Consider the following 21189-nt stretch of genomic DNA (forward strand, 5'->3'; position numbering starts at 1 on the left):
AAAAGGGGGGGGGGGGGGGTGAGAGTGTGGGGGAAGTGAGGGAAGTGAGGGATGAAGGCTGAAGGTGGAGGAGGGGGGGTATTTATAGGGGGAAGGGTATGCAAAAGCTGAAAATGTGGATAATGAGTTAAAATTGCTTTTCAGATTGTCATCAAACGTTTAGTACTATGCTTAAACGTTCGGTGGTCCCCCATCAAACATTTGACCATAAATTAAAGTTAGATGTTTGGAGTCTTTTTTGAATAAAAATGTTTTAAAACAATTTGTAATTAGTATAACATTATGAAATTGTTGAATAAAAACGGTTGCTCTCTATTAGCAGTAATCTCTTTTGAAGGTTTTGAAATTTTGGGCATAACAACCACACATACTTGTCATATTGTCTGGGAACTTGGATCCTAGCAATCTCTAATATTTGCTCCTTCACCTCCTAGCTTGTATTCCTATTAAAGAAGGATAGATGTTTTCTCTAATTGAGCTTATAATCCAAGGCCTTTTCATAGATTTATAGCAATCTTAGCAATTTATATCATTCAAGAGAATTTGCCTCGCAAAATAACAAACTATTGTTAAAAAAAGAAGAAGTAATTTTTGTTTGGCCCTCCTTTAGTACACCTATTATGGTCCTCTATGCACAAAGGATGAAAAGCTAAGAAAATAGTGGATCCATCTAGGGGTGTTCTAACGGGGCGGTTATACCCGCCAACTGTTAATAACCGCTAATTGTTAACCACTTTGGTAGGCCGTTATTAAAAACCGTTAACCGCTTACGGCAGTTGCGGTTAGCGGTTTTAGGGGTTGGGAAATGCGGTTAATAATTGTTAACTACCTACCCTTATATATATAACATTTAAAACCACGTTGGTGTCATTTTGGAGGAAAATTTTGGCAAAAAACTTATAAAATAAGCCAAAAAATGGGCCAATTAAAGGCTCAAAACACTTAAAAAGCCCAAAAGCTCAAAAGCCTATATAAAAAAAAAAAGCGATTATAAAACCGCCGATTATTGGATTGAATAATTTCTAATCGCCGGTTATAAAATAACCGCTAACCGCCTAAGTAGTTACGGTTGCAGTTATTAAAAAGCGATAATCGCCCAATGCGGTTGCGATTAGCGGTTATAGTCAATAACCGCCGGTTATAATTACTTGAACACCCCTAGATTCATCTTCATACCCGATCTATTTTTATTTTTAAAAAATTGATTTTTTTTTTTTGCTTTTGGAAAAATCTAAGAAACAGTGAGACACCGTGTCACCGACCATACAGTTTACCACGCCATTTTTTTTTAAAGACCATATTTTTTCACAGTAAAGTATTTATAAAAAAAAGAAAGAAAAAAGAAAAGAAAAAGAAAGCCGCCCAGGCGCCCACAGGCCACAGAGCATTTTCTTATTTTCTGTTCACCGCGGGATCCCCAAGCTCAGCACTCCATAGTCCATATGCCATACAACGATCCCTTCAAAATTTAGCACAAGAAAGAAGAAAAACCTTTTCTATGATTTTCCCTCAGTTTCTGCCTACCCAAACACTCCCCTCCTAATCCCCAGAACTTCACCGATTTCGTGTGACTCCGAGAAATCGGAACTCCGTCCTCTAGTGTTGTTTCGCGAGTGATGGAGGAGGAGGGGGGATCGGAGATCAATGTAGGGCTGGGCCAGGGCTCCATGGACTCCACCGAATCGCGCTGGGTGTTCCAGGACGAGGACGACTCGGAGATCGACGACGACGACGACGACGTTTTTTCGCAGCGCTCTGCGGCGGCTGGAGGATTGGACTCGGAGGAGGAGGAGGATAATGCGGAGCAGAGACTGATTCGCACCGGGCCGCGCATCGACTCTTTCGATGTGGAGGCTCTCGAGGTCCCTGGTGCGGTCAGAAGTGACTACGAGGTAGCATCCGGGGTCCTTGTTCGATGCCCATTTTTGCTTTGTGAGAGCACTGTGAATGAAATCTGTGTTTAATTTTACTCTGTTTAGGTCTATTTCGCTCTTAGTGACTGTTTGGTTGTTCAGAAATGAAAATTGGATTCGAATTGTATGGTTATTGCTTGTCTTTGTTCATTTTACTAGAAGGACAGTTTAGTGATAGACAGTTCACCAGAGATATGCCGATTCCTTTTTATGATTTATATGGAACATTTTGCCAACTGGTTTGTGCACTAGTTGTCTGGTGTTTGGGTGTGCTTGTGTTCTGCGTCAGAACCCTACAGATAAATAGGTAAGATTGTGGTAATGTGCTGGATGCCGTTACAAAATGCTTGTTTGATCTTCATTGAGTGATTATATTAGGCTGGAGGCCCAATGTGTATTTGGGTGTACGATAACTTGTCCTCTACACTACTCTTCTCTCGGCATGAAATATTTCTTGTTAGAAGGAAATTGATAATATTAGATAATGTTATTAGGGAAAGCTTTCTGTGATATTTTACTTTACGCTGGTGAAGGAGGAATGGATTAATTATATAGTAATTGATTTCTTTGGCATAGGCCATAGTTAGAAGGGTTTGGACTTATTGTCTTAACTATGTAAATGAAATTTCAGGACTTCAGTATGGGAAGGAGAATTACACTTGCTTTTCAGACCCTTGGGGTTGTCTTTGGTGATGTTGGAACAAGTCCGTTATATACCTTCAGTGTGATGTTCAGCAAGGCACCGATCAATGGAGATGAAGATGTTATTGGAGCATTATCACTAGTCCTATACACCTTAATCTTGATCCCTCTGGTCAAGTATGTCCTTGTTGTTCTTTGGGCGAATGATGATGGTGAAGGTATGCTGATGTTGTGAAATAAAACTTCAGAAGTCCATCACCTTCTCTCTCTCTCTCTCTAAGCAAGTGATGTAGTCTGTTTGTTATTCGTGTGTGCATGGCCATTCACATGATTTTTTGTAGTAATAAATATTTCCATTGTGTCACTTAACTGCTGTAGGTGGTACCTTTGCTTTGTACTCATTGATTTGTCGACATGCTAAGGTCAGTCTTCTCCCAAATCAGCTTCCATCGGATGCCCGTATCTCAAGTTTCAGGCTAAAGGTGCCATCGCCTGAGCTTGAGAGATCACTAAAAATCAAGGAAAGACTTGAGACTTCACTGGCTATGAAAAAGCTTCTTTTGATGTTAGTACTTGCCGGTACTTCGATGGTGATAGCTGATGGGGTTGTCACACCAGTGATGTCAGGTATTTACTTGTTGCTTATTGGAAACTTACTAATGCTATGGTTAAAAGAAAAAATCTGCCTAGATGTACATTTTATATATTTTCAGTTTTATTGTGAAGGGGTTTGCAAAATTAGCCCTTAGTTTTAGTTGTTACCTTATGACCATTTTTCATGTAGTTATTTTTCTTACTGCAGTAACATCAGCTGTTAGTGGTCTAAAAGTTGGAGTAGAGGCCATTCAGCAAGGTAATCTGACAACCTGTGATCAAATCTGTAAATCTTTATTTGTTGATCATTCAATGCCCTGTTCCTTGATATAAAGTTATGCCAATACATAATTAGAATTTTCTGAAGTATTCTTCTTTTTGATTAAATCAATTAAATTGTAGTTGTCTTCTTGGTCCTATTAGCTGGTGAAGGTCTGCTTTTTGTGTAGTGAGTAATTGTATACCTCTCCCCTCTCCATTGGTGGCTGTTGAAGAAAACAGAAGTTTTTTACTCATCAAAGCTCTGTAGAAGAAAATAGAAAAATGTTGTTGTTTTTAGAAAAGATTACAATTGGATGCCTAAAAGAAGTTTTCTGAAATGCCCCAATGTATTGATCTCTTTGATGTAGATAGAGAAATCAGTTGTTACTTTTATGTGAGAGGGGTCCTATGCAAACTATTGGATGATTTCCTTAAACAAAATCTTGTGATAATTCTGCTGCTTGGTTTGTTCTGTGTAAATTTGATTACATGGAACTTTGATGTAGAAAAAGGTTGTTGAGACTTGATTAGGAACAGGAAGTTCTCCAATGAGGGCATTTTTCTTTGAATTTTTGCATGTGAGTGATGGGAGCAGTTTTGTAGGGAACATAAATCTGTCTACTTAGAAGGATTCATTTTCTCGCATTAGGATATGGGCAAAGATTGTTTTGCAAGGTCATCTCTCTTGGAACTCTTCAATTAGGCTATGCATTTCCATTCTTGTACGCTGAATAGAAATGCTAAAGTTTATTTCACCCAACATTCTCTGCAGAAATGTGTTTTAGTCTCCAACTATTTGTGTAGTAACTAACTGCTTGGTAAGACTTGGAGGCCTTGTTCTACTGTCGGATGATGCAATATATGTGATTTATTGGTGATTATTTGCCTTCTCATGTATTAGTCTCCACTCAAATTGCTTGGGAGTATCCTGGTGTAATCAAAATGGGAGGCTAGGGTATTGGAGTGTGGGCATAATGGAAGTGCAATGTTCAATTGATGGTGCAGATGGTAATAATTACCATTTGTTCTTAAAATTTTAAACTGATCGGTCATAGTAAATTTAATAATTTAATCAAAAGCTTAAGCATACGGAGAAACAATGGATTTAATCATTCAATTAATCCTTTAACAGTTTTTTTTTTTTTTTTTTTTTTTGATGTTATCAACAAGTTTAGTTGAGCACTAAGCTTTTATAAAGAACTTTTTAAAAAACGCTCCGTTCTCTCTCCTCTCGTTTTTCGTTGGTATTTATTTTTCTGCCCCGCTGCCTGTTAGGGCTTGTCCCGGAGGTGTACATGGAAAGACGATTCTCAGTTGAAGCTAAAACCTTCAACCTCTCGGCGAAGGAAGGGTTATCAGGTTTTTGTTTGGAGGAAAGAAGGAAGGGATTTGTAGGGGTTATTCTTGCGGGTCATTGTTGTGCTGCCTGGTTGGTGGGCATGGTGGAGGAGGCGGTCCATTCTCTGGTGAGGGATGAATTTTTTAAGTCTTTTCGTGAAGACGAAAAGGCGTTGATGGTTCGCCGGGAGGGAAACAAGGCAGGAAGGTTCCTAGAGGTGGCTGCCTACACTGAAGGCGGACGACAAGGGATTATCCGGATTCCAGAGGGTTGAGATGGGCGGGGCTGGCGTTAGTTTGCAGGTGAGTTGCTTCAGATGTTGGCGTTTCAGGCTACTTTTTTTGGGTTTTCAAATTCAGACGTCCCCTCTCAGGCGGGGAAGTAGGTTCAGGATGGGAGATCTTTTGTGGAAGTTTTACGATCGAACTCTTGTGCTGCAGCGGAGGAGGTTGGGTTGAAGCTCCTTTCGTCGCATCTGCTAGATTTGTTTCCGTTGTCGATTCGCTTTGAGAAGGGGAATGTTGGGGTGGAGCAGCGTTTAGCAGTGGATTGCTATGAAATGGAGAGCTCACCTCCATTGTTTCAGCATTGCTTGCTGAATCCTCTTGTGGCGGCTGGTGCAGAGTTGGGAAGGAAGAAGAGGAAGGGTATTTTCGGCAATCGATGGGTGAAGAAGCATCTAGGGTTCATTCGTTCAGAGCTGGGTCGGATTTTAGGTGGGTTGGCCCTGAAGCCCAAAGGTAAGCGTATTAGGGTTGGGCCTATTGGTCCCGTGCGTCCAATCCCCACGTTAGACATTGGATTGGGCTCTGGGTTGGATACCGGGTTGGGTTATGGGTTGATTTCCGGGTTGGATCCTGGGTTAGATACCAGGTCAGTTTTCGCTTCGTTTTATGGTTTGAATCTTGATCTGGATCCCGTTTTGGAACTCGGATTAGTTATTGGCTCAGATCACATCTCTGGTCAAGTTTTGGATCTCGACCCGCCTCTTGTGTCGTATATGGTGCCTCCGGCTCCCAAGGGGACTGACCAGATGCCGTCTTCTTCTTTTGTCTTGGTTTTCCCTTCTGCTACTTCTTCCTCAGGGCCGGTTTTTGTGGAGCTAGATAAAGTTCCAGTCGCGTCAAGTGATATCGAAAGGAGGCTTCGGTTTCCGATGCCAAAACAGTTTCTGAAATATTACCGGAGAGCTAGGGAAGCAAGAGGCAAACTGGTGAGAGAATCCTTAATTTTGGAGGCGGTGGAGGCTCTCAGTGACCCTCCGGTGCAGTTCCAATCCTTTGTTGGGTTTATTAATCAGGTTCCGAGCAATTCGAAGATTGAATCGGTGCCTTCTCTTGGGGCTGTTCCTGCTTCGAAGCCTAGCCTTTTATGGCGGGGTTTTCTTAATCCAAAATCGAAGCCTAGCTCGTCTAAGGTGCCGCATGATTTGCTGAAACCCCAAAATTGCCCGGTAGGAGACGGTCAGTTTGGGGGGATTGTTGTGTGGGATAAGGGTGGCGAGCAATGGGGTGGTGGGGATGGTGGAGAAGGTGTTTTTCCTGTCCCTCTGGATATATGCCATCCATTTGAGGAGATGGATGAGTGGGATTATTCTCCCGACCCCCTTGATTGGGATTATGACAAAGAGGAGGATCTGGCCTTGGCACTGTTGGACGCCATTGTAGAGGATTTTCATAAGGAAGTTAAAGTCACTTGGGCGAAGTATAAAGGCACTAGGGAGCTGCTCAACTTGAAGAGCTCAGTTAACTATGGCGATGATTTTACTTCCAATCGGCGAGGGAAAGGCAAGGTGCAAGGGCGACAACGCTAAGCCTCTTTATGGGTCTTGGGTTTCGGGTGGGAGGGCTTGTGTCTTAGGGCTTTTGTGTTGTAACGATTTGTGTGGGTTTTGAGGGCTTTTGGGCTTCTCTGAGTGTTTGTTCTTGTAGGTTTTTGAGTAGGTCTGTTGGGTGTTTGTTTTGAGGGTTTTTGGGTGGGTCTATTGGGGTTCTTTTGTGGGTGAACTTCGGGTTCTTCTCTTTCTTTTTCTTTTTCTAGTTTGGTGTTCCTGCTTGTATACTTCCAGTGTACGTAGGGGCGCCTTACACTTTTAATAATACTTGATTATTACTTATAAAAAAAAAAAAAACAAAATTTCGCTTTTCCCTTTCTAGTTAGGTGATCCTTTTGTATACTCCCAATGTACTTTGGGGCGCCTTTACGCTTTCAATAAGACTGATTATTACTTATATATAAAAAAAAACTTATCAAAAAAAATTAATCCTTTAACATTCACCTTCATATGTGAGTTCAAAATACCTTTCAATGATTTGGAGTCAACACATGGAAATCCTAAATCTAAGAGGCATAGATTTGAAGAAAGGACTCCGTCTCTTTGCTATTTGTTGCTCTGATACCAGGATAAATTATCACTTGTCTCAACAATTTGAACTAATGGGAAATGATGAATGTAATCATTTAATTCAATATTCTAATCGATAGCCACTTAGGAAGGCTATTCTGTATACATGGAGAGTGGCATGGACTACTTCACCTATTTCTATTTTTTTTTAGTTTTTAGATTTATGTTGTTCTTTCTCTATGGGATGGGGTTCTTTTGTATACTTCCTGTGTACTTGGATTGCGCCCATATGTGCTATGAATAAATATACATTATTTATCAAAAAAGAAATAGGAAGGCCATTCTAGTCTCTTTACACCTCTGGTATGTTCTTAGGAAGGTTAGGTTGGAGGTTGCAGAGTTTGGTTGTGTTTTTGTTGTATGTTTAGGATCAAATAGTGTGTACATTGGAACCTTATATGGAAGGGACGTATGAAATGCGTTGTGGAATTGTAAGACTGATGGAATTTGTGTAGTTATATAGTCTGTACAGATTCCAGTTGTGCTCTAGCTTCCTAGACTTTGAAGGTTCCAAATTTATGATCAAGGAAGGCCATTCTAGTCTCTTTACACCTCTGGTATGTTCTTAGGAAGGTTAGGTTGGAGGTTGCAGAGTTTGGTTGTGTTTTTTATTGTATGTTTAGGATCAAATAGTGTGTACATTGGAACCTTATATGGAAGGGACGTATGAAATGCGTTGTGGAATTGTAAGACTGATGGAATTTGTGTAGTTATATAGTCTGTACAGATTCCAGTTGTGCTCTAGCTTCCTAGACTTTGAAGGTTCCAAATTTATAATATATATATATATATATATATATATATATATATATATATATATATATATAGTGTGTTAGCCGGCATTTTAGGATGCGGGGTTGCATCTTTGCCAGTGAAGTATCTCGGTCTTCCGCTAGGAGCCTCTTATAAGGCCAAGCATATCTGGGATGGTGTCATTGAGAAGCTAGAATACAGGTTGGCTAGCTAGAAAATGATGTATTTAGTGAAGGGTGGTAGGGTCACCCTTATCAAGAGTACCTTGGCTAATTTGCCCACCTATTATTTGTCACTCTTTCATATCCCGGTGAGTGTTGCTAAGCGCATCGAGAAGCTTCAATGCCAATTTTTATGGGGTGGTATAGGTGAAGAGTTCAAGTTTCACTTGGTAAATTGGGCGAAGGTTTGCACTCCAATCAAGGAGGGAGGGTTGGATATCAGAAATTTGATGGTGTTCAACCGCACACTTTTAGGGAAATGGTTGTGGCGCTATGGGCTTGAGAGAGATGCTTGGTGGAGAGTGGTGGTAGATTCGAAGTATGGTAGCTTTTGGGGCGGGTGGTGCTCTCTTGAGCCTGGAGGAGCTCATGGGGTGGGGTTGTGGAAGAATATCAGGAGAGGGTGGGGGACCTTTAAAGGCTGTACTAGATATGTGTTGGGGGATGGAACGAGGATTTGCTTTTGGCATGACTTGTGGTGTGGAGATTCGGTTCTCAAGGTAGCCTTTCCAATTTTATATGGAATTGCTCGTGAGAAGAATGCTTCAGTTGCAGCTAATATGGAGATGTTGGGAGGTTCAAATCAGTGGAATGTGAGTTTCACCAGAGAGGCACATGATTGGGAGTTGGAAGTCTTTGCGTCCTTTCTACAGGTGTTGCATTTAGTTAGAGTGAGACAAAGGTGTGAAGATAGATTGTGGTGGACTTCTTCCAAAAGAGGTCCTTTCAAGGTTAAGGCCCTCTTTCTTGCTTTGGCTGGCAATGAGGGTAGAAGTTTCCCTTGGAAGAGTGTGTGGCGGATGTAGGCTCCTCTGAGAGTGGCTTTTTTTGTTTGGTCAGCGGCTCTAGGCAAAATTCTGACTTTGGATAATCTCAGGAAGCATCACGTCATTGTGATAAACATGTGTTGCATGTGCAAGAAGAGTGAGGAGACGGTGGATCATCTTCTTCTTCATTGTGAGGTTGCTTTGTGGTATGCCATCTTTAGTCGCTTTGGGATGGCCTGGGTGATACCTAGACAGGTTTTTGATCTTTTAGCTTGTTGGTGGGCTTCTGGGAGGCAGAGGAGTGCTGTGGTGTGGAAGATGTTGCCTACATGTCTGTTTTGGTGTTTATGGCAGGAAAGAAACAATAGGTGCTTTGAGGACTTGGAGAGGTGATTTCCTTGCTTGCTTTTCTTTTTCTAGTTAGGTGATCCTTTGTATATTCCTTGTGTACCTTGGGGCGCCTTACGCATTTAATAAGACTGGTTATATATATATATATATATATATATATATATATATATATATTTTTTTTTTTCTTTTGGATATAATTTTTTTCTCATAGCTTTTTGCAGATGGTTTTTTTCCCCCCTACATTGTGCAACCAGTTCCTTATAGAGTTCATTTTAATAATATATTTTTTGGTGCATAGAAAATATCCATTAAAAGAATTAGTGTTTCTTTTAGGGTTGGCTGTAGGGGTGAGGTCATTTTGTCGTGATTGTCCAATCTAATTGTAGAGGGAACTGGGCCCCTTCTATAAGCTTTTAGGTTAGACATTATTATTTATTGTTATTGTTACCATTATTAGTATTGTACTAACCTATAGGCGCAGGTTTTTTTTCATTATGATTTAAATTCAATTTTTTGTTTTTGTTTTTGAGGAAACATCTTGAGAAAGAATCGTAAAAAAATAGAAATAATAATATTGAAAAAAAGTATAGGAAAGAAAGGTGTAAGATGATTGTGTATTAGGTTTGCGCCTCCTTGGCGTTTTGATATATATATTTTTACTTATAAAAAAAAAAGAAAGGTGTAAGATGAAAATAGCAATCTATTAGAATTTTTTAAAACAGCATTTAGGCTTTCAAGTTGCAACTTAGTGATTTACATCTATGAAAAATGAACCAAACCTAAATGCATCTCAATGGCACTTCCTTGTTACTTGTTAAAGAAAAAAAAAAAGATGTTTCTTTGTTGACCTTTTTTCTGATCTTGTCAAAATACTGCTGGTCTGTTAACATAACTCCTAGCCAGAGCTACACACACGTAGACACTCACCATCAGAACCTGTTGGTTGCATCAAAAGAACACTAATTAAGAAAAAAATATAAAGGAAGTTCTCCATCTTCTTCACCCTATAGACACTTGTGTTCTGTTTCTAATGTTTTTTCAAGGTATCACCATTAGACAACAGATGAAAAATTACCATTTGAATGACAACTTTTATCATTTCTACCTTCATAATCACAGCCACCAAAACTGCCAAACCCATAGTCCTAACTTCTAAATCAAGGCAGCCAACATAAGCACCAGCACCTACATCAACAGTCTCCCTTCCCAAAAGCGCCTTCAATCAGAGCAATATAAGGATTAAATAATGACCAAGGCATAAATACAAGTTTTTTTTTTTTTTTTTTTTTTTTTTTTTTTTTTTAAGTCATGACTAAGGCATAAATATAATTATATATAAAACACAATATAAATTGAATATCAACCAACCATAACCTTCTTTTTGCTGTTGAGAACAACAGGTGGGAAAAGAAAGTGCATAAAGCTTTGCATCTAATGAGTTACATTCTGTATTTTTCACAGATTGAAACCTTGGCCAAATAAGCCAAATACTTCGTTGAGTTAATCGGATGCCAAAACTTTATTTACCCTGACCCTCCCATTGTCGACCACAACCATTCTTCTTCAATGATTCAACAATCCATAATTCTAAGTGCGCTAGTATAAAACTCAGATAAAAGGCTCAATAAAATATATAAAAGCAGTATAAACATGTAAAAAAGAAAAAGAGCAACAAAAATACCAAGTCTATATTAATTAAAAGAGATTTCCCATCTTTCTTATAGTACTCCCTTATCGACACTAGAGTTTCGCCCCCTTAACTCTTGAATCATATCTTAACCCTTCTCTGCTACAGCTGAATTAAAACCCTCAAATAATAAATAACAAAAGAAAAACAAACTTTCTCAAATTTGCCATTTTACTTGCAGATTAAATAACATAATTAAAAAACGCAACCCACTTCACTTTGAGGGATTTTATGTAAATGTTGTGTTTAGTCTTAGATTGAGTTCTTGTGTTCAACCAAATGAAAGGAAAAAAAAAAAAAGGACCCTCGTAAACCCAATGTAGTAGTACAATTTTCCTTTTGTGCTACAGTGCAATTATAGATACCATAAAACGATATTGTTTTGCAAAGTTACTTCTATCTTACTTGGAAGCCTGTAAAAACAGAAAAAAAGATCATAATTCTTATTGCCAATCCATACGTTTTCTTTGACCGTTTGGTTTAGATAGGTAACTTGTGTTCAACGAAAATGCTCAATTAAAAGAAAATGTCCCAAAAAAAAAAAACTGTTCCGTTCATTTAGGCAGCTCAATTTAAAGAAATTTTTCTTGTAGCTGCAGCATACTCTAAAATTCTATTTCCGCTATAATCTCACATTTCACATATAAACATATACTTCAGGGATACTAACCTATATCAAAGTTGAAACATAATGCCATTGAAAGAAATCGTTAATTACCCTCAATTGAAACCAAAATCAGCACCTACTATAAGAGAATCTAAATAAACGTAGAAATTATGAGATTAAAATATCAAGGAAGTTGAAGTTGAAACCTTGGTGATGAAACGACGTTGAAATATATATGCAAAATGTAACAGTGTAATTAGGTTTGTTTGGAGGTCTCATTTTCCCCCTCCCCTTGGGGTTAATTTCTTATCAAAAGAAAAAAAAATGTGTTTGGAGTCTTGGAACTGATCTGCCTAAAACATTATTGACAACCCTCGGTCCAACTCTGATATGAATTATGGCTATGTTCAATAGGAAGCTGGACAATCCTTGATCCAAATTTGCTTTCCTCCGCATAATGATCCAATCGGGTTGGTTGTGGTTGCATCACTGGCTGTACCATATTTTGCTTTAGGCTGACATGAGAAGATGCAGGAGTCATTGTCATGTTCATTGCAGGAACAAACTGATGAGAAGGGTTTCCAGTAGATTTATCACAAACAAATGGTTCCACTATCATTCACTTGCGAGACATCAGTCACTCTTCCCCTTCAACACAATTATTTCTTCAAGTGCCACGTTTGACTCTTTCACTATTTAGATCGAATGCCATTGGCCGCGCTGTCTGCTTCAGTATCTTGTTCGTTTGTGGAATCCAATAATAATCACATTATAAAGGTAAACACAACATTTTATAGGCAACAACCAAACAGAGCAATAGGTAATTGGCGATATGTATACCCATTTTTTCTTGCTAAGATTTCTGGGGACAGCAATGGAGATTGAATCGGAACCCATGGAGTTTGTGGACAAAGAAGAAGAAGAACGATGAAACGGATTGCCACAAGCCCTAACTTTAGAAGTCTGAAATGAGAAAAAAAGGGACCTGAAGGTGATGAGAACACCAATAAGGAAGGAAAAGGATCCATTGGGCAAAGATTTTCCCAGGGCTGTAGTTCTTCATTTTCCACATGTGTGCGTGAGAGAGAGAGAGGAAGAGCCTATTGGTTTACAACTCTTATCTCAAATGAGAGGAAAAGTGCAAACCCCAAAGAAACTTTTACAAATCTCAAGAACTTGTTGGAGGCTTAGAGTTCTACCTGACATGAAGCGTTGTGCTGCCTAAATTATTGCTAGAAAAATATGCCACTCGTCAGTAATTTGGGAACTCTAAAATGCCATGCCTCATCAACTCTAAAATGCCACTTATCACAATTTTAACACTCCATTAGTCAAAATTTTAAGCTACGCTCTTGTGATTATGCTATTATACAATATATATGATTAGTGTTATCATAATTATAATGATCATTAGTACTACTACTACTACTACTACTACTACTACTATTATTTTTAGCTCATTGAATATGATGTTGTGCTTGGACATGAAAAACCAGAGATTGTTTTGGTATTTCTTAAGACTTGTTATGTAATAGGCTTGAAAAGCATATATAATATGAAATCATTCTTTTCTGACAAGATACTTGATGTTCCTTGAAGATTTGACTCCAAAGCCTATGCACAAGTGGTAAAATGTAGTTCACTTTATTATTATTTCTTTTAATCTTTCATTTTTTTTCCCATTTGATAAGTAAGACCTTGGTGGTACAATTGTTAGATTCGTCAAGCCTATGAAAGTATATTAGTGTGATATATAAGTTGTAGTGTAGTTTGTCTCGATTAAACAATGCATGTATAACCTATCGTGCCCAAAGGTTATGAGTTTCAAAGCACTCTATACATGTTTGATTGTCATGACTTGGGATCTCATTACTCAGACTTGCGTGATACCTAAAAGATTAGTTATAGTTAGAATCCCTGTTAGGGCCATGCATTGTCACCATCCATACTGAGTAAAGCCTAAAGAACTTCCTCCGCTTGTAACGGTCTCTCCTACCAATCCCTTTCTGCCGAGTCTAAATAAGGAAACTCCTACCCATCTAGCAGTTTCATTAAAGAGATTCTTGTAATATTGAGTGATTAAGTCATTGATCATCCTTTGATTGGAGGTGGCAGTACCTTCAATACAAGGATTTGAGATAAAGTTGTTTCTCCTGTGAGAATTGGCAAGGCGGTGAAAAAAATCTCGTGTTGTGATCCCCTTATTTTAATCAAGTCACCCTAGGCTTCTTCCTCCAACTAATTTCTTACATTAGGGATATTCTTCAAATCTGTTTTTGCCTTAAATATCCTAACCCTCTCTCCTCTTCTACAAGAAATCTCTCCTCTTTTAGAAAATCCAGGGACTGAATCTCCTTCAATAAGGACTTCTTCCTCTCCTCATCATTTCCAAATACCTCCTTGTTCCAGCATTTTAAGTCAATTTTCAGCCGTTATAGTTTATTAGCAAAAACAAAACAGGGGGCGCCAATGAACTGATGAGTCCCACAACTATTGCACCATGTCTACAAAACCTTCTGCTTTCAACTACTTGTTCTCAAATTTAAATGAGCGTGGACCTTTAGAGTTACCTCTGCTATCAAGCAATATGGGAAATTATTTGATAGGGGTCGAGGAATACAGCGCTGAATCAGGCCTGGGAAATGCTCTTCTCACTCCGGAGATGCTAGAAATCTTTCAAATTTAAATGAGCAGACCTTTGTTTAAAATCCTTGTTTTTGAGATCTCTCTTGGATTGGGTTGTAATCTTTGTTCCAAATTTCTCTTCTTTGAGTCTTTTCGATCTTGTCTCCTTTTTAGATTTTAGATGTTTGTAGGGTTTTTGTTTCTCCTATATACTTTTCATGTACGAGGTCTTGTAGTTTCAATAAATTATTATTTATCAAAAAAAATTCTACAGTCTAGATCGACCTTGAACACACTTGATGTGAGACTCAACACACATCTAGACAATGTCCTCATAATTCAAGTCTTTGACATTAATTGCCATGATGAGGTACCACAATCTTCCCTAATTAGATAACTGACGTCCCTGTTAAGGGGAACGTGCGTGAAGTTGCAACCTGAGCAATATAATGTTATCAAGTTGGCTCTAATACCATTTTTCATGAGTCATGAATGGCATTAGCCACATTTGTGTGATATTTCAAAAAGACTAGTAAAAATTTACGGTTTCCCATATCGTTTATATGGCTTAGATCAACGTTGTAAACATCCATTGTGGTGCTTAGTACATGACCGCACAATGTCCTCAATCCAAATCCTTAACGTCTATCACCGTTATGGGGTACCAAACATTATCCAATTCTTGTACCGCTACCTTGCTAGATTGATTGTTCCCCAGTCTGATCATCAGTTCATATGTAGTCAATGATGCTCTTTTTACTCTTATTTAGGAGGATTCTGTTCTTTTCGTTGTAGTTGTTCATTATGATTTTTCCACCACCTTTAAGCTCATGTGTTGCATACCATGACTACTTTCCTTCTTAAGTACCCCAGACACTTTAAGACTGCCCTCTTTAAGTTGTCTATATGTCAATTGGATTCTTCTAAATAAATTAGATTATAGGTCCTACCTTTTGGTTGAGGGATGCATTCCCCATGTCACTTCTACAATATGTTGAAGTATGTATCAAATGATCTTTGGGTTGAATGCTCATAATAATGGTTGAGGATGAGGCCCTAGATTAAGTACTATTGGTGTTCACATTGTGTATATCTGTGAAAGGATCTTTTGAAGTGAAATAGAGGGTAGGGAGTTTTTCTCTTTGTCTTTTATAAATTCTTTATTTTTCTTTTGACTTATGCATATAAACTAATGGCATTGAAATTTTCTATATTTAATCAAGGCAAATTACCCCTGTTTTGAGTAATACATTTATTTTCCTTGTGCAGATCAAGTGGTGATGATTTCGGTTGCCTGTCTTGTGATTTTGTTCAGCGTTCAGAAGTTTGGGACAAGTAAAGTGGGACTTGTTGTAGGCCCTGCTTTATTCGTTTGGTTTTGTTCTCTCGCGGGCGTTGGTATTTACAATCTTGTTATATATGACAGCAGTGTCTTGAAGGCATTTAATCCTGTTCACATCTATTATTTCTTCAAGAGGAACTCAATTAAGGCTTTTTATTCTCTTGGAGGTTGTCTCCTCTGTGCAACAGGTAAAACCATCAGTCTGGGAATATTGCATTCCAGAATGAAACTATTTGTCTTTTAAAAACGTGCATAAATTGGATTCTACCTGTATTATTACTTTCTCCCTTCTTTTACTTAGTTGAATCATTTTCTCGTTCTTTGTTGACCTGATTGTTTTTTTGATAAGTAAGTCAATCTCATTAGAAAGCGTAGAAGAGCATAATCTGTGTACACAAGAAGTATATAGGAGAGATCCTATAAGGGAGAAAAAGAAGAACAAAAGTCCAAAAATTTAGTAAAAACTAGAAAAGTGAACTATTATACATTGCCATCCATGCATAAAGGGGATTTGAACATAACGGATTGATAGCATTCATGCTGACACAAATCCAAATTATTTTGAAGTCTGTTTACCTTCAGGTGTAAAACAGTTGGGGTTTTGAGGCCTATTGGATGATCTTTTGACAGGCTGCTTCATCAAATAATTTATCAAAATATAATTTTATGGTAAAGTTTATAAGAGATTAGTTAAATAACTCTTGGATGTAAGAGATTCAAGGAAAGTTATTTCTGGAAATGGGTGGCATGTTGATCTGAAATTCAATAGATATGAGAGAAGGCTGATTAGATTCATCACCAGTGTTTATGAATGGAGATTAGAATCGATTCATATGGTAATTTTTGGTACATGTAGTCTAACTTGATGTAACCGATTCTTTCCTTGGGTTGGGACAGATTTGGAAATCTACCCACCATTGATTATGTGGTGAGGTTTTGAGTTTGAAAACTTATCAATATATGGTTTACGATTGTGGAGGAAAAGGCTTAGAGTTTGTACATTGACTAAAGTTGGAAAAGATGAATCTTGACTGGATAAAAGAAGCTGGAAACTAAGAAATCTACACACCTAAGATAGGTGCTCAAAGCTGGTTCTTCATATAAAGCATTAGTTATCAAGAATTCATTGGTGTCTGATCAAAATTTTATCATTCTAGTCATAGTATGTCATAGAAGAGGCTATTCGGGTTTATGAATTTGTACAAATGATTTAGGAATAGGATTTTTGTCACGTTTATTCAGCACGGACAAGCATTGAAAGGAATATAAGAATTATATTAACTGGGTCTCAAGGATTTAGCCATGGACTCTATATGTATGAATACTTACATTTTTTACTCTATAGTTTGGTTTTAGGAATCTACTGGGTAGGTGTGCGTGCTGTAAGAAAGACTTAGAACCTGGAGTCATCTGAAATTTTTTCCTCCGCATTTGTGACAACAAGACACATGATTGAATTTCCACTGATCTTGCAATCAAACTGTAGGTCATACCTTCTATCTCATCAAAACAAATTTGGAAGCATGAATTATGGATATCTTGCATCATTTGTAAACAATACATGGAGCAAAATATTGGAGGAATTTGTATACAATATAAAATGATATAAATCATATTTATGCCCCAATTAAAATATGGTGAACGTGCAATACGACATTAATGGCTATCGTAATTTTACGATTGTCTTATCTATTTTAATATTGCTGATGATGGATTTTGTTTCAGGTTCCGAAGCAATGTTTGCAGATCTTTGCTATTTTTCTGTGCGATCAGTTCAGGTAAAGACACAAGATTCAGTTATGGTTACTGGATCAGATATCTTATATGTTTCCTTTGAAATGTAATAGTGACAGCATCTCTGGTGGTTCTCTTTTCTGTTACTGTTTACTGGTGTTCCAATTAGCTTTACTTCTGATTTACTTGATAGTGGTCGTTTGCAGCTTACATTTGTATTTCTCGTTTTGCCTTGCCTTCTTTTGGGTTATTTGGGTCAAGCTGCATACCTTATGAAACATCATGGGGATGTCGAGCAAGCATTCTTTTCTTCAATTCCAAGTAAGCTTCACTGTTTAACTCAATTATTAAGGAATCAATGTGGTCTGTATAATTCTTTATAAGTGGATTATCTTTGTAATTTGCAGGACTTTTGTGTAATACTTGGTTCAGTAAAGAGTGTACTAGAATTGGATTAAACTTTGGATCTGCTATTTGGAACATTTTATTTCCATGCTCACACTAAAACGAAAATTAATTGTTGAGAAATCGAATTGTCTGTAGGTGGTGCTTTCTGGCCAGTCTTTCTCGTTGCTAACATTGCCGCATTAATTGCCAGTCGGGCAATGACAACGGCCACATTTTCATGCATAAAACAATCGACAGCACTTGGTTGTTTCCCTCGGCTTAAAATCATTCATACCTCTCGGAAATTCATGGGCCAAATTTATATCCCTATCATAAACTGGTTTTTGCTGGCAGTTTGCCTGGTGTTCGTCTGCTGTATCTCAAGCATTGATGAGATTGGAAATGCATATGGTAATAATTCTTCCTTGCTTCTGTTTTTTGAATTTTTGCTCTTTGTTTACGGATTAATTCTGGGCTTCATTTTCCTTGTAAGGCGTCCCTAGATATCTGAATAAGTGCTTTGCACCCACTGATGTAGTAGTTTTTTGTTTGTGTTGAGGTGAAGCAAACAGCCTAAACAATATTTCCTTTTGAATGGGCATTTTAGGAAGCACAAGATGTCCAGTAATGGATACACTTGATCCTTTTTGGCATTTATTTTTCCATTTTCTTGCTAGTATTGGTACTGCGCTTTTTAATTAATCACTTATTTATCAAAAAAAAAAAAGTATTGGTACTAGACTTAGCTGTCCGCCTTGTTCCCATTTAGGTTTTAAAATCTGCATCATTCTTTCCCCAAATCCTTCCTTTTGTACTTCATTACTTTAGATTTGTGATATTTTTATTCTGTTCAAAAAGGATTATACAAATCCAAAGGACTTTTCTAGGAATACTAATTAAGGAAGAATGTATTTCAAGTGTTATAAAAGCAAATGCGAATGCTATACAAAGTTAATTATTGTTTCCATGGGACATCCTAGTATACACATTTTTCCCTCTTGTATAGCTGGGTATTGGTGCTAGATTTGGCAGTTTGCCTTCCTTTCATTTAGTTTCTGAAATCCTGTAATTCATTTTTTGACAAATCTGTCTTATTGAACGCTGTTATCGTGGAACTGCAGTGCTTCTGTTCGGTTTTTTATGTTTTGAGACATCCTGGGTGAAGTCATAACGAAATACAAGTGGATTCTTCTCCATTTGATGACTTTTTTCTGGAGAATGTGAAGATTCTCTCATCCAATATAAGGGATTTTCTCTTTTTGGATGCCATAAACCAAAATATTTCAAATGTTGTGTTGGACTCTATCGTTGTTGGTTCCTTGACCCTGGCTCCATTAAAAGAAATAATTGTTTTTACTGGACATTCTAGTGCTCTTTAAATGAACTTTGTTTTAAAAGTGGTGAACGAGGAATTAGAGCTTTAGGAAAATGGAAGGGAAAGGTTTGTGAAATGTGTATGGTAATGTTGTGTATTAAATTGAAATCAATTATATGCTTCCAATTTTTGTTAACTTGATCTTAGTATTGCTTCCTTTGTGGTTACTTGTACAAGCTTTTTTTAATCATCCTGATATTAATTCTTTTTTACAGGCATTGCTGAGTTAGGAGTAATGATGATGACAACAATTTTAGTAACCATTGTTATGCTGCTTATATGGCAGATAAACATTGTAATTGTGCTGATTTTTGTGGTATTTTTCTTGGGGTTAGAATTGACTTTCTTCTCATCAGTTTTGTGGAGTAGTGTTACAGATGGAAGTTGGATAATATTGGTTTTTGCCGTGGTTATGTTTTTTATTATGTATATCTGGAATTATGGAAGCAAGCTGAAGTATGAAACTGAAGTTAAGCAAAAACTATCAATGGATTTGATGCGGCAATTGGGTTGCAATCTCGGGACAATAAGAGCTCCTGGCATCGGTTTACTCTATAATGAGCTGGTGAAAGGAATACCAGCAATTTTCGGCCATTTTCTGACAACTCTCCCAGCAATCCACTCTATGATAATATTTGTCTGTATCAAGTATGTTCCTGTTCCTGTAGTGCCTCAGAGTGAAAGGTTCCTTTTTCGACGTGTCTGCCCAAAGAGCTACCATATATTTCGTTGCATTGCCAGGTGAAATGCCAAATTCCTGCTAGTTAGGAGTGGTTTTATTATATCTGTGGTAGAGTGAGATCATGAGTGTTACTGCCTTTGATGGACTCAGGAAAATCCCTTCATTTCCTCCCAGACTTGTCGGGATGTCGTTATTTTTGATGTCCGTGTTTTAGAACTGAGTGCCTCAATAAAATTGCAGAATCAATTTATTTTATTGCCCAAGGAATGAGATGGAATCTTGACATTATTTTCATTTAATGCTTTATTCGCTTTTATTTTGTTTACATATGTTTGATCACCCTATAGTCTTACAAGTGCAATTCATCACTTCAACAGGTATGGCTATAAGGATGCACGCAAAGAAAATCATCAGACATTTGAGCAGCTGCTTATTGAGAGCCTTGAGAAGTTCATTCGCCGTGAAGCTCAGGAACGATCATTGGAGAGTGATGGGGATGGTGATACAGATTCCGAGGACGAGTCATCTGTCTCAAGGGTTCTTATAGCTCCCAATGGGAGTGTTTATTCACTCGGTGTTCCTCTCCTAGCAGACTTTAAGGATACAAGCAAACCCATCTCAGAAGCAAGCACATCAGAGGAGGTGAGACTAGCAACGCCTCCGGCAGACCCAGCAGTACCTGATGCAGAGCAGAGTCTTGAGAGAGAGCTGTCTTTTATACGCAAGGCTAAAGAATCCGGCGTAGTTTATCTCCTTGGTCATGGAGACATTAGGGCGAGAAAAGATTCGTGGTTTATTAAGAAGCTAATCATAAATTACTTCTATGCTTTCTTGAGAAAGAACTGCAGAAGGGGAATTGCGAATTTGAGTGTCCCCCACTCAAACCTAATGCAGGTTGGCATGACATACATGGTTTGACTGTGGATTTATCTGCAAAAATGAGGCCAATTTCACTTGATCGGAGTTCAAGAAAGGTTTGAAACAGGCGATTGGAGTTCAAGAAAGGGTGTTCTGGCATGCTCTGCTGTAGATGCAAACTTCGTTCCTAAATGTACACATTTTTTGCACTGTTCTGGTGATTAGGGCATGGCCTTGGATCTACCAATCGTAGAAACGTTTTTTGTCGTCAATCAGAAAGCTTTTGTAGTATTATTTCTTCTTGGGTTGCCTTGTATTGATTTTGAGTCATGCATACAAAATCAGGTCGTGTAATTACAATGTCATAATTCCACTTCGAATTGTTTGACTTCAACTCAAGTAACGTTGGACTGGGCGATTGTACTCCCACTCACTTCAACTTCTTTGACCTGCTCACAAGATTTGATCTTTTTGTAACAGTTTATAAATATACCTTCTTTTTTTAATGGTGGTTGAACTAATTGAATATGATATATTTGAGTTCTAGATTTGCTTTATTAAAGTAAATTACTCTCAAGTAGGGTTGTAAATGAATAAGACTACTCAACAAGCCAATCTCGAGCGGCTCGATTGATTTCGACTCATGC

The 21189-nt window shown here is 37.9% G+C and overlaps 1 protein-coding gene across 1 annotated transcript; it reads left to right on the forward strand.

Moving 5' to 3' along the window:
- The first annotated feature begins 1351 nt into the window (after positions 1-1351).
- LOC132179019 (potassium transporter 7) lies at positions 1352-21048 on the forward strand. Its single transcript, XM_088515431.1, has 10 exons — positions 1352-1892; positions 2545-2773; positions 2934-3182; positions 3358-3408; positions 15434-15694; positions 17232-17284; positions 17447-17561; positions 17784-18038; positions 19218-19743; positions 20062-21048. The coding sequence occupies exons 1-10, from the start codon at positions 1617-1619 to the stop codon at positions 20600-20602; spliced, it is 2556 nt and encodes an 851-aa protein (XP_088371557.1). The 5' UTR covers positions 1352-1616; the 3' UTR covers positions 20603-21048.
- Positions 21049-21189: the final 141 nt, after the last annotated feature.

This window comes from Corylus avellana, chromosome 4 (genome assembly GCF_965113065.1).
Source record: "Corylus avellana chromosome 4, dhCorAvel1.hap1.2, whole genome shotgun sequence".
NCBI lineage: Eukaryota > Viridiplantae > Streptophyta > Magnoliopsida > Fagales > Betulaceae > Corylus > Corylus avellana.

What these genes read in the sequence shown, in the direction of transcription:
- LOC132179019 (XM_088515431.1), top strand. Translation starts at nt 1,617, where the DNA reads ATGGAGGAGGAGGGGGGATCGGAGATCAATGTAGGGCTGGGCCAGGGC. An exon ending in TGTCACACCAGTGATGTCAG is followed by an intron (nt 3,183 to 3,357) that starts GTATTTACTTGT and finishes TTCTTACTGCAG; the next exon opens with TAACATCAGCTGTTAGTGGT. An exon ending in ATATTTCGTTGCATTGCCAG is followed by an intron (nt 19,744 to 20,061) that starts GTGAAATGCCAA and finishes TCACTTCAACAG; the next exon opens with GTATGGCTATAAGGATGCAC.